The sequence below is a fragment of the Coptis chinensis genome, chromosome 2 (genome assembly GCF_015680905.1).
Source record: "Coptis chinensis isolate HL-2020 chromosome 2, ASM1568090v1, whole genome shotgun sequence".
Classification (NCBI taxonomy): Eukaryota; Viridiplantae; Streptophyta; class Magnoliopsida; order Ranunculales; family Ranunculaceae; genus Coptis; species Coptis chinensis.
The window spans coordinates 53,801,637-53,817,135 of NC_141457.1; the positions used below are offsets into that span (position 1 = coordinate 53,801,637).

Genomic DNA, 15,499 nt, shown 5'->3' on the forward strand with positions numbered 1-15,499 from the left:
TATTTTCGTTTATTGCCATGAGAAATAAATTTTCTTCTTTGTTAAAACTTTAGATTGTGTTTGATTGGTGAGAAAAATATATATGACAGCTTTATTTTTAAACATTTCCTCTTCAGGGGCATGAAATGTTGGTATAGGCCATTACCATAGGTTTCTTCAGTTGATCCAAGCATTGACTGTAGATCAAGCTCTTTGGGCTATAAAAAGCAAGAAAGCGAACAACAGGCACTGAAAGTGTTACACTTCATCTCATCAAGCTACGTCATCATCCCACCATATTCTATCATGTTGAGAGAGGGCGTCTCCTTTATTGCCATATTTATTTTCTCCGAAGTTCAGCCCTCTCCATGTTGTAGAGACGTCAAATTGTTGATACTTGACTGACAGCAGGCTCTCATCTTCTTAGATCTTGGCTCCCAAGCCAAATTGCCAGAATTTTAGTGTGTTTGTCAAGCGTTAGGACAAGTTATTGATGTGTATGGGCAATGCAGCCATATCAATTGACTTCACTTGTGAGGGGTAGGTGGTTATAATGAGCAGATGGTTGCATCTTCTTCATATACCAACTAGACAACACCATCATTGTTATTGCATAAGAAAACTCACGCAACATTGTCATTGTTACTAAGAAATGGACAACTCAGAATGACTAACGTATGCACTCTTATTCTTATTGGTGTAATCTCCTATGTGGATTTAGGATGACCATTTGTAATACATAGAAATGTTGCATAGATGCTAATATGCTATTGTAATCCATTCTTTGCAGTTTGCATAAATGGTTGACAAACCAACTATACGTAGTGGAGTTTCATCCTCTTTAATAAGCTTTATTTATTATCCATGTGCAAAGCATGTACATTTTGGCTAGTTTTAATAATCGATATGATACGAGTTGGTAATTTTGCCTAATATTATTGACTTTTAGTTTGACAATATTGCCATGATTTTGCATTGTTATCAAAATTTAAGTTCACCGACTCTTTACCAAATTACCAGGTGTTTGCATGAATTGCATTTGTGAAAGAGTGGGGCTATGCGGTAACAGGTTACTGGGGATTGATTTCCAGCAACCGTGTAGATTTCCATGCCACATGTTTGCATATATTATTATTATTTTTGGTTTAAAGTATGTAGCCATTGACCATTCAATTCAACCTACGTACAATAAGTCCAATTTCTGCTACTATTTTCACCACTCATATCTTTAGTTTAGTTTGCTTCCTACTTGAAAAAATTAGTGAATTAAGTGCTTTCCATTTGAGTATTATCTCCATTTAGTGTTTTCATGTATCATCTATGTTGCTAAGTATCAATGTGTCAATATTTTCATTTTTTATTTCGATTTAAATGGTAATTACAATTTAATTATTGGGCTATCAAGTACACACACAAAAAATAGCAAAACAAAAGGCCCAAATCAAAATTAATAACTCAAGCTAATAGGCTTTCGGTTTTTAATTCAAAATCCAATACATATAATTATTTTTTCAAGTAGACTTTGGGCTATTGAATCATTAACTACCAATGTACATATATTATTTTTTTAAGTGGAGTTTGGGCTTATGAATTGTTAATTATCAAGATAGTAGGCCTGTTATTATTATTATTATTTTTATAATATTCAGATCTCATAACTCTGTCATAGCTGCAAAATAGTTGCAAATATTTTTCAGAATAATACAATATAACGGCACCCGTTCGTAGAACGGATTCGAAAACTAGTTAAATTAAGAGTCCTATTGGTCTGCAATTTTGTTGGGCACTACCTGTAACCACTACACGCCCCCCCCCCCCCTGCGCCCAACTTAAAAGAAACCAAGGAATCCAATCTCCTTCTTCTCTTACCCTTCGAGCAATCCAGCTTCCAACGACAAACCGGCCGAGCAATCATGGTTGGGTCGAGGAGTATGTGTGAAGAACCAAATATTGGGTCAAGGAATGTGTTTATTACTTCAAAGAAACAATGCTTCCTCTAACTATTCTATCATCTTCTTTCATCCAGAGAGAGAGATAGAGAGAGAAGGATAGGTCCAAATGAATAGAAATAAAGCTTAGCTTTTTTAAGCAAGCGATGTTGTTCATAAATTTAACTTCCATGACTCTGATGCTTACCTTTTTAAAAAAGAAAGGAAAATGTTCCAACTGAGTGCCTCGCTAAACGAAGTGTCAAAAGAGCACAATTCTTCTAAGCAATAAATCCTCTAAGCTTCTTCTTAGCTTTGTCTACTGCTTTCAAGTAGTCTTCACCAAGGCCCAATATATCGCCGATATATCCGATATATCGCTGATATATATCGTTTTTTTGGTATACCGATATGGATATATTCGATATATCTCAACCGAATATTGAATTCTTTTTTTCCCGATATATATCGTAATTTCCGATATAATGATATATATCGACCGATATAGCCGATATAAATTGTTGACTTTGACCGATATTATTGACTTTTCCCAAATATTGTTGACTTTGACCGATATATTGACGATATTTCCAAACCGATATAATCGACGATATTTCCGATATGAGGGCATCTAGGGTGCATCAGGGTGTATGAGTGTGCAGGAATGAGGGCCCTTGGACAGTACTTCTTTGTTACAATACACCAGTACTTGTGCCTAAATGAGTGGCCCAGATGCTATATACCGAAGACACCCCACCTGACACTAGCTTTTCGATTTCCGATATAATCGACGATATTTTCGATATATCGACATACAAAACAAAATTTTGACTGGTCAACAAAAAAATAGATATATCTAATATTTCCGATATATCCGATATATATCGTTTTTTGGGTACATCGAAATATTCACCGAATTCGATATTTTGGGCCTTGGTCTTCACTCATTGTTGAATAACACTTCACTATCTTGAATACCTTTTAGCATTTAAAATGATCCTCATTGCTCCACATGTGTGCTATGACTGATTCACTATTGTGTTTGATAAAAAAGATAAGTTGATAAAAAGAGAAGATAAAGAAATCAATTAAATTGACTAACAAACATTGCACTTCATCCAAAAATAAAGACATCCTTGTGGCAAACGACCCATCCATTTCCATCTAGTTCCCACGGCCCACCCATGCCGTGAGATTTTGTTTCAAACGATATACAGCGGCCGAACACAAGAATTGGTCTTAAACGGCGTGGGGGTCTCATTTTCATCCCTCCCAAACTGCGCAGGAGTGCCGTTTGAAATACATTTATGGTTTTTTAGCTTTGGAGCTACATTGTCGTGCCGTGGGAGGTGTCTATTCAGTGGTTGGGTGCTGAAATTAAACAATCTAAACGACTCCGAAATTAAAGGCACCAAATGACATCGTGGTGCCTTTTAAACACCCATCACAAATTCTATGCAAATTACGCTTGCCATACACATAATTTGACATTAAAACATAAAAATTGTCTGCTGTATACTTAATTTGATAATGTAGTAGTAGCCTCGTCAATTTTAAGGGTTTGATTGAGATATGGAGAGAAAATTGTGTTTGTTGTTAAGGACTTGGAGTTTTGAAAGTGAAAAGTGTATGAGAAGTTAAAAAAAGGTGATTTAATTGGGCACTCTTCAAATTGGATTGGGCAACCCAAAAAAAAGAAATATTACAAGTTTGCCATTAAAGCCCAGGCCTAACAACCAATTCAACCGGTCTCGCCATGTCGTTTGAGTGTACATTCAAACGGTCTCACCATGTCGTTTGAGTGTACACTGAATTGACATGGCGAGACCGTTTGAGTGTACACCAAAACGGTCTGCGCGTGTCGTTTGAGACAAAGTTCTCAAGTTTTTAGCGAGACGATATGGGTAGGTCGTTTGGGCAATCTCCAGGACGACATGGTGGGGTCGTTTAGGAACTCTCTTGGGCGATATGGTTGGGTCGTTTGGACTAAAAACGATCAATTTCAAACACAATCTCAAACAAGTCAATGGGTGAAGTTTATTCGAAGTGAAAGTCAATCAATTGAGTTTTACTTTAAAAAACACAATCTCAAACAAGTTAATTAGCAGTGAAGGTCGAATTTATTCGAAGTTTACTTTAAAAAACACAACTCGAATTGGGTAAAGTCATCAACTTCAATTCCCATTGTTGATTCACAACTCAACACTACTCGAAGTATGAACACGACAGAAAACTGATCTTATTTATTTATTTTTATTTTTTTGGGTTCAGTCTTGCAAGAGAGATAATACCGGCTAAAACGGTTTGAAAAAATGGTAGCCGGTATGCGTTGAGGGGGGGAGGGTGTATTGGGCTATTGCTGTTGGGCTTCGTTGTTGGGCTTGGACTGGAGACTGCCCGATCGAATTCCAGTGGTGCCCAATACTCTCTCTTAAAAAAATAGGGTTTTTGAGGGTAAAGACAATAAGAGGTTGTAATAGAATACTCTTGATATAGATGAGGGTGCCTAATACAAAATAAGATTTTTAGGACAATGGTAAATTTGTAATAGTTTTTTTTTATTTGGAGTCTGCCAAACACAATTTGGTAGGTGCCCGTAGCGGATATCTAAATTAATGATAGTAATAGTATCTACTCTAGCATCACTTTTTTTTCAATAAAATTGATTCGTATTTAAGACCTGCCAATTCTCACTTTCTCAGGTAAGTCATAAACTTTCGGGGTAAGAAGTAAATTCTCATATAGAATGCATAATACTGAAATACAATGTACATAATTTGATTCTGTTTCATCGATAAATACATCTCCTATTGCCACAATATCCGTGTGACACTAAGCTCCGTCTTTTCAATACTCTAGCAAAATTATCCATGCGTGCAGCCACTCCCGAACTAGGTACCGCCTAGGGGTGATAAAAGGGCCGGGTCTGGCTAGCCCGCCCCTCAAACCATAAAAGCCCTCGTGATTGAGGGTCGGGGTCAGTCCGCTCCTATTTTGTATTGAGAGCCCAGAGTCGAGTAGAGTCAAATATAAAAACTCAAGCCCTTAATCCGCCCCTCGACCCTTATTTTTGAGGGCCAAATGAGGGCCGGGTCGAATAGAGTCAAGCATGAAAACTCATGCCCTTAATCCGCCCTTCGACCCTCATTTTTTAGAGCCAAATGAGAGCCGGGTCGAGCCCAATCTAATTATACTTTACTAGTTTTTTTTAGAGATGGTGGAAGAGATGATATTCTTAAAACATCTACTTGTTATGTTGGTCGAGCCCAATCTAATTATACTTTACTAGTTTTTTTTAGAGATGGTGGAAGAGATGATATTCTTAAAACATCTACTTGTTATGTTAGATTTGTTTTTATGTATGACTTATATACATATAATTAAATCAATTATAAAAAACGCATATGTTATATTATATTCTAATTTATCCCCTATTGAAAACTAATTTAGTGATTTCAAAACATATGAGAGCGAAGTGAAGGCTGGGCTCATGTTTCATAACTTAAACCCGCCCCTTATAAGTATGAGGAGGACCGGACCAGTGGACCAGTCCGCCTCTCAAATCTGTGAGGGCTAACTTTTGAGGGCTTCAACTTGCAATTTTGGGAGGCGGCGGCTTGAGGGATTAATTATGACTAGTACCACCACAGTAATCACACTAAAGTAGCACGAGCCCACCAGAAGTAGATGGGCTTCCAAAAATTGACGGGCAAGGACACCAAAAAGTAGGGTGAACTCACTCGCCTCCAAAGGTGTGTTCGCTTTGCTGGGTGTTGGCACGACCCGCCGTCACTAAACGATCATTGACGTGTCGCCCTTCACCCCTGACAAGACGGGTTGAGTTTTCTCTATTGGATCTTGTGTTCTATAATGCAGTCTTATGTTTCAGTTATAAGCTTTTCCTGATGTGGGACTAAAGTAAATGTATTCTTTCTTCCCTTCGTTACTTTCCAAGGTTCACCACTTCACCCTCTTCCATTCTATGTTTCTTACTTCTTAGTAACACGCTTTGAAAAACAACATACTCCAATGTTGCAAAACGAATCTATCATAGTCGTATATTATATGCCAATTTTTTGCATCAAAATGCTACCATGCCAGGTTCTCATAATCTCCCAAATCTTTGCTACTGCAGTAACTGCTTGGTGATATGTAGCCTACATCGGGTCCTTGAATTTTTGAAATTCTTTTGAAGGGGCGAAACCTTGTAGCTTCTTTATGTGTAGTTGATTACAACCATGATTGTAGCTCCATTTTTCAATCTTTGCGTGGCACCCTCTCCTTTAGATTCATCACTGGACAATTGGCATCCTTTTCCAGTAGGGGACTGCCACAAGTCTCTCTTGCTTGGTGAGAGTTCCTTGTTTAGTTCCGCCTCCTTTTAAGAGAGCCAAATGGATCTCACTTTCAAGTTCGTAGATGAATGGTGTGAAAAGATTGAGTTTTCCCTCCCCTTTTTGTTCCCTCCTTCAATTTGAAGTAGAGAAAAAAGGGCCTTTCATTCCTCTCACAAGCCCAGCTGCATAGCTAAAAAGTAATGTACGCGCTATTATATGCAAACCTTGGTTCGGACATTTATTTAACAAGCCAATGGGAAGGTGAATTCCTATTTTCCAACTGCATTAGAAACCAAAGAGCATTTCAATAAATTGATATTACTTGAACTCAAGGATGAGGTATGCTTGCTTATTGAAAGAAAATTCATCAGCTTATATTCTGTTAAGCTGAAGTGTGAAATGGACCTTTAGTAGCTGAGTGACGCACTATTCGTATCTACGTCATTTAGCTTTTGGTGCACTTCATAGTTCATACAGAAACGGGGACTCCAATGGAACCACGAAAACACAGAAGTCGCTAAAGCCACATGACAAAACAAGCACTACTAGCAAATGACATTGCCCTGAAACTAGCATCCCATTCTGTTATGTATTTTCTGGAACTTAATAACCAGAAAAAATGGTAAATTGGTAATGAATTGTATTAATAATATGGGATGTAATAACATTCTAAAAAATGTAATGGAGCTGCTATAATACCCAATATCTCATGCCAAAAATATTTATTTTAAAATGCTTTCTAGGTTTTCAATAAATCATTTCCAGATGAAAGGTGCGCACCATCAGATGCAGTCTCACTCATTCAGCCAAATCATAAAGACTAAGGAGCACTAATGATTCGCAGTAGTAGCCACACGAGTATGGACAAAGAATAGTTTATGTCCCATTCTAGTAACTGTTTTAACAATTATTCCACTTATGGATGTATTTGCTAATGAAAGACGACCGACTTACGCATAAAGATCTATTCCCCAAAGTTTGCTGCCTGGTTGGTTAGTTCTATGCTTACGGTCTACACCCTTGATCAACTCCATGTCTCCTTTTGTTAGCTCAAAATCGAACACATCAAAATTCTCCTGCAGCCTTTTGAGCAACGAAGACTTTGGAATGACAACTGTGTTCCTCTGGATACCCCAACGGAGAACAATTTGAGCCACAGTCTTTTTGTATTTCTCGGCCACACCCTGCCAATACAAGTGAGATTTAACCATAGAGGAAAATAACGGATCCATTATGACACTTCTTTATTAAGAAAAGGTCCTATGTAGTAAGTCCTAACCACCTACATTTGATTCATATACGAGAAGACAGATCAACTTACTTTGAGAACTGGATCGTCCAAGCACGAGACTGAATCAAACCATTCAACATTTGCAGCAGCACCACCTAGAGGAGTGTGAGCCGTAACACTTATCTTATGTTTTTGACAAAACTTCACTAGGTCTTCGCGTTGGAAATAAGGATGTGTTTCTATTTGATTCACTGCAGGCTTCACCTTTGAGTAAGCTAGACAATCTCTCGTGAGGAAGATGTCATAGTTGCTGCACATAAACAAAACTTGATTAGAGTATTCAAATACTGAAGAGAAGATTGTAGTGATGAGTTATTTCAGTTCAAAAGAAAACGATAGTGCATTTATGGACTCTACAGGACAGGTATGCCTGAGTGGATGTGTATTAACTGGGAAGAATAATAGCTGCATCATTTGAAAGCCATCCAATTTCTACAATCCTAATGAATGAAATAGATAGGATCACTAGAAGTTGATCCAAGTTTGATGGATTTAGGATTACAAGATCCTAACTGTTGGATTCATAAAATTACGACCTGAACCCCTTTTACTTGATATATATAGTTGTTTACATATCCATAATTAGATTACCTGATACCAATGCTGCGAACCAGACCCATTGAAACAAGATCTTCCATGGCATGCCATGTACTTTCAAGAGATATAGCCGTGTCTATTTCCAGAACACCATCTTCATCTTGAGGATTGGAAATTATACCAACACCTGGATATATACGTAGTCATGGTATATAATCATATATAAACAATAAATAAAACTGATATCCAGGAAAACCCTATGAGGGAAAGCTATCGGAAAAAGATTGTATGTACATTTTTTTTTCCATTGTAAATCAAAATCACCTAGCTATATATCATGATTTAGCAGTTCGAGATCAGAAGGTCCTGATTCTCGATTCCGGTTAGCTAATTGCTGGAGATGTAAAACATTTACATAGACTTCTGGTTTTATATTAAGCAAATATAAAATGTTACCAAAACAAACAATTTATTTCTGAAAAAAATAAAAAAGAAAAGAAAAAGGAAGTCCAACAATATATTGGCAAGCAAGAACTCACCAGTATGCTTGGTAGCTATAGGGAAGTGGACAAGGTATAAATCTAGGTATTCTAGCTGAAGTTTCTTCAGGCTGGCTTTACAAGCCTCTATAACGTGTCCATGGTCCGAGTTCCATACCTGCAACAAGAACAGAATCAAGAGAACAATCACTTACTTCTTTGAAAAACTGTTAGGTAAAAGACAAATAAGTAACCAAATATGAGTAACGAAAAAGTTTTCAACTAGCCTTGGTGGTAATGAAAAGTTCCTCCCTCTTCACAAGGCCCGTCTGAGATGCTTCTTTTAGTGCTTCCCCTACTTACACTTCATTCTGGTAAGCAGCTGGAAATAACATATAACTGTTAACACAACAATATAGGATCACCTGCTCATAAAAAAAAATAACACAAAAAAGGTTGCAGCTCGAAGAAAGCACTATGTCGTAACATCAAGGCTCTATGGGGAATCAAGATCCATCCGTAGTGCAATTTTTTTTTTCTTTTCAATGTTGTGCCCCTACAAATAGGGCGCTGTCAATTAATCCATATTTATTTAAATTCCATTCCGTCACAGAGATAATATAATAAAACTACTGGGAATGCTATAAATTGTACACTAGAAAGTAATCAAGAAAGTCAAATAGCAAACTCAGTAGTTGAGAATGTAATTTAAGTTTTACCAGCACAGTCGAAATGGCAATAACCGATTTTTATTGCATTGAGGAGAAGATCTTTGACTGATTTGTCTTCCATTCTCCATACTCCTAATCCTATTATCGGCATCTTCAATCCGTTGTTCAATGTGATCGTTGCCATTTTCCCTACAAATGAAACTTGTAAAGCAAGAGAAGGAAGTTTTATTCAGAATTCTCTGTAACTTTTCCATGAGTCACTCTCTATTTATAACTGAGGTTTGTCTGGTGGAACTTGAATATTGAGATCTTCTCTTGACTTGGTCTAATACCCTCCCCAAAGTTGAGCGTGGGCGAATGGTTAACTGGTTCGTGGTGAACCGAGTCCCATGGTGAAAATATTGGCAATTTGATCTTCGTAGAAATAAACCGAACATCAAGTTGTTTCTGATCGAGTCACTCTTTCTATCACAAAGTGATAGTCAATTTCTATATGTTTCGTACGTGAGTGAAACACAGGATTGGCAATAAGATATGTGGCACCCAAGTTGTCGCACCATAAAATTGGAGGAGAAGAAGAGGGGATACCAAGTTCACCCTAGAGGCCGGGACTGAATCCATATTACTACAGCATGTTATCTAATCAAAAAAAATATAATAGTAATAATAATAATAAATAATATGCAATTCCTTTCACTTCCACGAGTCCCATCCAATTACAAAGTTGAAATTGATACAGTGCTCTGCTTTTCTAAAAGTTCATAAATTCAAAACAAAAAAATCTAATCAGTGCTCGTTCTTAATGGACCATGCAGTGGCAGTGTTGTGGGAGACAACATAACCAGTTAACTGAAAATCACTCTGAGAAAGATTGCAAAAGGAAACAATAGATCAAAAGGTGATAAAACTTGCACAGCCAATTTCCTTTCCAGGCTGGCATATGCATTACGAAGATTGCCATATTCTAAGAACGTAAAAGGCAGCAGCCATGTCTCGCTGCAAATTGAAATCAACCACCATAACGGGTCTTCAATGTTTCAGGAGGTTCCTCTTCCATGATGCCTGAACCTTTCATGCCTAAATATTGGCGGATGGTTGTCTTCCGGTCCCCGAGGAAAGTGTGATCCAAGAAGTTGTTGTAAGCTACATCACTGAGGTTCCTTGCTGCCAGCACACTGGGAATTTCCTCTACGGTAAAGTTGGTTGATAATAAATTCAAACTTCAAGAGTAAATACAGGATAGGTTGCTCAGGATTAGCTATAGTCAAGGATAACCAATTCAGAATCTATTTACCTAATACGGGTTTAGTGGAATTCACAAGATGGTATAAAACATATCTAGTATTGTCAATATATAGTCGTAAAGAACGTAATGTGGGACATACAAACTGTCTGTTACCAGAACAATAATATGCATATAGCAGGCAAATGAGTCTTACCAGTGTCGAAGGTATATACGGCAAGGTAAGATATCATCACGCCATATCTTATGGATGTTATACTGTCCATATCGTTCAAAATAGACCTCCCTGCTTCCTGCAAAACAAGATATTGTGCTTAATAAACGTAGGATGTTACTGCAAAACATTCCTTGGATAGAAAATAGAAATGCCACTTGCCCAAAGAAATTCTGAAAGGTGTAAAGGAATGGAATGAGTACCTAAAAAGGGTTGGGTTAACTACACCCCACCCCCCTCCCCCCTCAAACTAGATGAGCTAATTAGGATTTCCCCCCCACTAGATGGGAAATTAGGGTCTCCCCCCAAATACACACAAAAAACACACAGTCAATTTGACTTTTTTTTTTTGTGTATTTAAGGGGGAGACCCTAATTCCCATCTAGTTGGGTAATACTAGTTAACCCAAAAGGGTTTATGAACTGAAAGACTGTATATCCCGTGGTGAGCATTGGCAAAGCCAGTGTTAAAGAAAATGCATCAAGGCTTACGACTTGAGGCAGGTCTCAAAGGCTCACCTAGTATTGCACTAAGGCTATAGCTTCATAAGTAGTGCAAGAGCTTACGCCTCAATGGTATAGCCTCACTGTTAGCAAAATTATAGGCACCCTTTCTCTATCTTTTTAGTATTTGTTGAGCTTAGGAAGAAAGTGAATTTGGAGGGAAATTTGCCTTGCAGGACAAATATTGACCCAAGGAATCCAGCAAGCCACTCTATTGACTCCTCGTTGGTGGAGGAGGTGTAGTCTTCGCATAGATCAATATATTACTATTTTACCTGGCCTGGGTAGAAAGGATCTTCAAATAGCAATTCAGAGCTCTTCAGAGGATCAAAGAGTGAATGGAGCTGTGATGTTGCAAAACAATAATGAAGATGTTTACTCTATTGGTGAGATTTTAATGAGATCTGTCGAATCAAACAAAGTGGCAAACACGGATCTCGTAGCAATGAAATTTGAAGGAGACCAATGGTACTGCTACCAGTTCAGAACTAGTAAAAGTTAGAAGTAAGAGCTGCATAAAACAGTTCTTTGAGCTCTCTGTTTAAAAGAGTAACAGTCCTATGACGACAGGAACCTAATGCAGTACATCCCTCAGCTTGAAAATAGAATTGACATTTGCCCTAAAGAGATTGTGAAAGAAGGTGTATAGGAATGGAATGAGTATGTACAGGGTTCTTTATGAACCGAAGAAATGAACATCTCATGGTGAGAAGTGGCAATGCCAGTGTCAGAAAAAATGCCTCAAGGCACACCTCACAGCCTCACATCTAATATTGCACTAAGGATTTAGCCTTACAGGTAGTGCAAGAGGCTTACGCCTCGATGGTATGAGTCACAGCCTCACATCTAATATTGCACTAAGGATTTAGCCTTACAGGTAGTGCAAGAGGCTTACGCCTCAATGGTATGAGGTGTGCGCCTTGAGCTCTTGAGGTTTTAAGGCTATAGCCTCACAGGTAGTGTAATGGTATGAGGCGCATGCCTTGAGGGCTTGAGGCTACAGCACTAAGGTATATTAAGGATATAGCCTCACTGCCAGGCTGTTAGCTAGAATATGGGGACCCAAGAGAAACTAAACATAGCTTCTTAATTTTTGTCAGTCCTAGTATTTACCATCCCATCAAGTAATTAAGTATCCAAGGCTTGAAGCGAATATTGGAAAACTCCCAGCCTTTTTCACAAGCTCTCTTTGCACCTCAAAAGGCAGTAAGCAAAGCACGGAAGTCGCTTACAAGAATCAAGTTAAACCGAAAATGAAAACTAATGCATTTACAAGCCCACAACAATAACTTGGCTTGCTGTCTATTCCTATCAAGTGTGGACCTATCTTGTAGACATTGTGTTCTACATCATATCATATCTAAATGGAAACTAATGCAGCAACAATAACATCAATCATCCTCGTAAACAATCAAAATGTCAATAACCAGCTATCTTCAAATTTCAAATAATTACATTTCATTGTAGAATTTGACGAGTGAATATAGTAATAATTTCAAACTGATCAAACATAGTGATTAACTAACCTTTGCATCTAACTTGAAAATATTCCTCATCACTATAACGACCGCAAAGCACCTAAATAACAGCTTAATTAGTAAATACCCTCCCTTAACTGCAATATTGTAATCTATTCTTACATTTAAAACCAATTTCACTCACAGCTCGATTAGTAAACGGCCTCCCTTCCAGAGTCTCTGGCACCACCTAAAATCATCAAATAGAAAAGATAAATCATAAATGTATTTGAACAACAATCTCATTCTCGAAAACAGTAATAGTACTAAATAAATAATACCGAAACTTACAGCAAGAAAACGAAACTCGTGCTCTCTTTCAATGAATGATGGAATCTCAGATTCTTTAATTTCGAAGACGGTAACAACTAGACTTTCACCTTCACAAGGTTCTACACTTAAACTCGATATTTCCTGAAACACATTTTTAAGCAAAGTCAATAAAGTATATGGTAACTTTTAGCTAAAGTTATCCTTAAAAATGAAAAAACGAGGATCAGTTTGAAATGAGATTATGTTATTAAGGTATGTATGTGTGACCTGAGTTTCAGCATTGGCAATTCCACGTTGGAAAAAAATTGGTGCAGCATGAGCGAAAACGCGACGGAAGCCGTTGAGTTTGGCTATTCGGAAGTTGATGAGTTCGGGAAATGTACTCCTCGCGCTTTTTTCTGAATTTGGAAGTAAGATAATGGATTGATACGTGGGAGTACTGGATTATAGAAATGTGTGTGTTAAGAAAGTGTACCTGATAGAAGAGAACCGAAGCCGCAGATGGAAATATAGCCGTCGGATGAAAGTAGAGATGCAAAATCAGATTTGTTATTGAGTTGGGTCCAAGTTTTGGTAATTGAAATTGATTGTAGACCGTCGGATGATGCCATGCTGATGGTGGGGTGTGTTGATTTTTTGAATTTCAGTGAAGGAAATTGTTGGGTGGTTGGAGTAGAGAGAAAGAAAGGGAGTTTGGAAAGAATTGGTGGTTTGTGGCACGTGTGTTGGGCAGGTGATATATTTGAAGGAAGTCGTAAGAGAGAATTGGCATAGATCATTCTTTTCTCTTTCAGGGAGTGAAATTTAGTAGTTACCATTTCATAGTCATATACTCATATGTAGCGAGCAGTTAGGTAGCAAACAAGTGAGAATTACGTTCTTGGTGGAATTTCATACAACCCAGGTCCTCTAAAACTTCCGATAAAATTAGAGACACTTTTCAAGGATGGTAGAAATAGAGTCTCATATAATTTGGAGATAGAGTGAAATTGTCTCGATTAATTTAAGTAAACCGAGTACCTCCATAGCTGTGAGAGCCTCTCCTGCGGGCGATAGCAGTAGTTCTCCTCCTCTTTCCGCTCAAGAAGAAATAAAGCATACCAATCCAAATCTCTACTCAAACCCTAGCCTCTCACACTCAAATCTCACCTCCTCCACAACCCAAACTTCGTAAATTATTTTAGTTCTCTCAACTGGAAGTGATGAAGAAAAAGAAAAAAAACTTCACTTTTTTCGTATTCTTTGTTTGTATGTAGGGGTTTCTCTAACCCTTTGGAAGATCGGCACTGGTCCTGCTCTTCAGTTTCATGAGATCTGGGTGTGGTTTATGGGGTTGGCTTTGCTGCCCCTTTTCCGAATTTTGCAGATCCTTTCTTGTATGAAGACTATGAATAAGTCAGATCTAGGTTTTTGTTGGTGTTCAGCTGGTGGTGTTTGGTTCAAGCTGGTTCTTCCAGGTCTAATATCTCTCAATCGGCGTCATTGTCATGGGTTCAGCCCCTTGAGTTAGAAATTCTAGTTTTACTTTAAACTTTGTTTGTCAAAAGCCATGGCTCTCTCCCTAAATCAACCCCCTCTCCGGATTGCTAGTTTGGGTACTTTGGTCAGGCCACTACTCATTTATTGGGCTTATGGTGGGGCGCTCTTTTTTGGAATTGCCAATCTGCCGCCTTTGTCTGGGAGATCCAACACGGTGGATGTACGAGCAAATTTGAAGCTGGTCCGGAAAAAAAAATGGAAACCGGAAAAGAAGATGGGGTTTCCAATGTGGTGACTGCTATTGGGTGCTTGGATTTAGTGGAGTTTATGTTGAGAAGACGGGATTTTTAGTGCTCTTGTTTGTTCTAGTTGTACCGATTACATCCTTGTTTTTTTTGCTTGCAGTTTGTTGTTATGAATGTGTTTTTATATTTGAATGAATACAATCAGTCAGTTATCGAAAAAAAAAAAAAAAAAAAGAGGTCCAGATAATGTGATCTTTTCTTTTTGATAATTACCAGTTTTAACTTTTTAACAGCAGGACAGAAGCGAGTGGTTCAATTTCTTTTCTTTTTGATAATTACCAGTTTTAACTTTTTAACAGCAGGACAGAAGCGAGTGGTTCAATTTCATATCGGTTTCCACAGAAGGTTAGTTGAGTTCTTTGAAACCTGAAACCGATAGGTCAGTTAGGTTACTGCTAAGTGGCAGTGTGGTACACTGGTAGTCTGGTACTACACTACTACAGCAAAGAGTAAAATCTCAATGAACTTGGTTTAAATTTTAAAAAGCCTCGTCGCTGACTATCGAGTACTATGAAATATCAGCTCCGACCCAAAACATTACTACATTAGATCCAGTTGGGAGTTGGGAGTCCCGAACAATTTATGGCACCCTATATTCTTTATTTTGGGCAAGGGGCCATTTTGCAAAGGCTATCGCATCTGTGCTTTTAATATATAAATAGTGCATTTACACTAATTTGATTGATCTTTGGTTGTAACCAAATTACATCATTTTAATCGTTCATTAATCATTATTCGACCCA

General features: G+C 37.9%; 1 protein-coding gene and 1 pseudogene across 3 annotated transcripts; both read right to left on the reverse strand.

Moving 5' to 3' along the window:
• Positions 1 to 6,949: 6,949 nt before the first annotated feature.
• Positions 6,950 to 9,535, reverse strand: LOC147516594 (NADP-dependent D-sorbitol-6-phosphate dehydrogenase-like; annotated as a pseudogene). Its single transcript, XR_015211099.1, has 6 exons — positions 9,271 to 9,535; positions 8,839 to 8,933; positions 8,612 to 8,729; positions 8,127 to 8,259; positions 7,566 to 7,785; positions 6,950 to 7,428 (listed from the first exon to the last, which is right to left on the reverse strand). The product of XR_015211099.1 is annotated as an NADP-dependent D-sorbitol-6-phosphate dehydrogenase-like (transcript).
• A 354-nt stretch (positions 9,536 to 9,889) lies between these two features.
• On the reverse strand, positions 9,890 to 14,924 carry LOC147516595 (uncharacterized). Of its 2 annotated transcripts, none has more exons than XM_086589139.1 (7): positions 13,448 to 14,924; positions 13,240 to 13,370; positions 12,991 to 13,113; positions 12,845 to 12,889; positions 12,709 to 12,760; positions 10,662 to 10,758; positions 9,890 to 10,397 (listed from the first exon to the last, which is right to left on the reverse strand). In XM_086589139.1, exons 1-7 carry the CDS (start codon positions 13,788 to 13,790, stop codon positions 10,232 to 10,234), a joined length of 957 nt encoding a protein of 318 aa, XP_086445265.1. In that variant the 5' UTR covers positions 13,791 to 14,924; the 3' UTR covers positions 9,890 to 10,231. The 2 variants fall into 2 exon arrangements, with proteins under 2 accessions (XP_086445265.1, XP_086445266.1); XM_086589140.1 differs by having other exon boundaries at positions 10,270 to 10,410.
• Between the last annotated feature and the right edge of the window lie 575 nt (positions 14,925 to 15,499).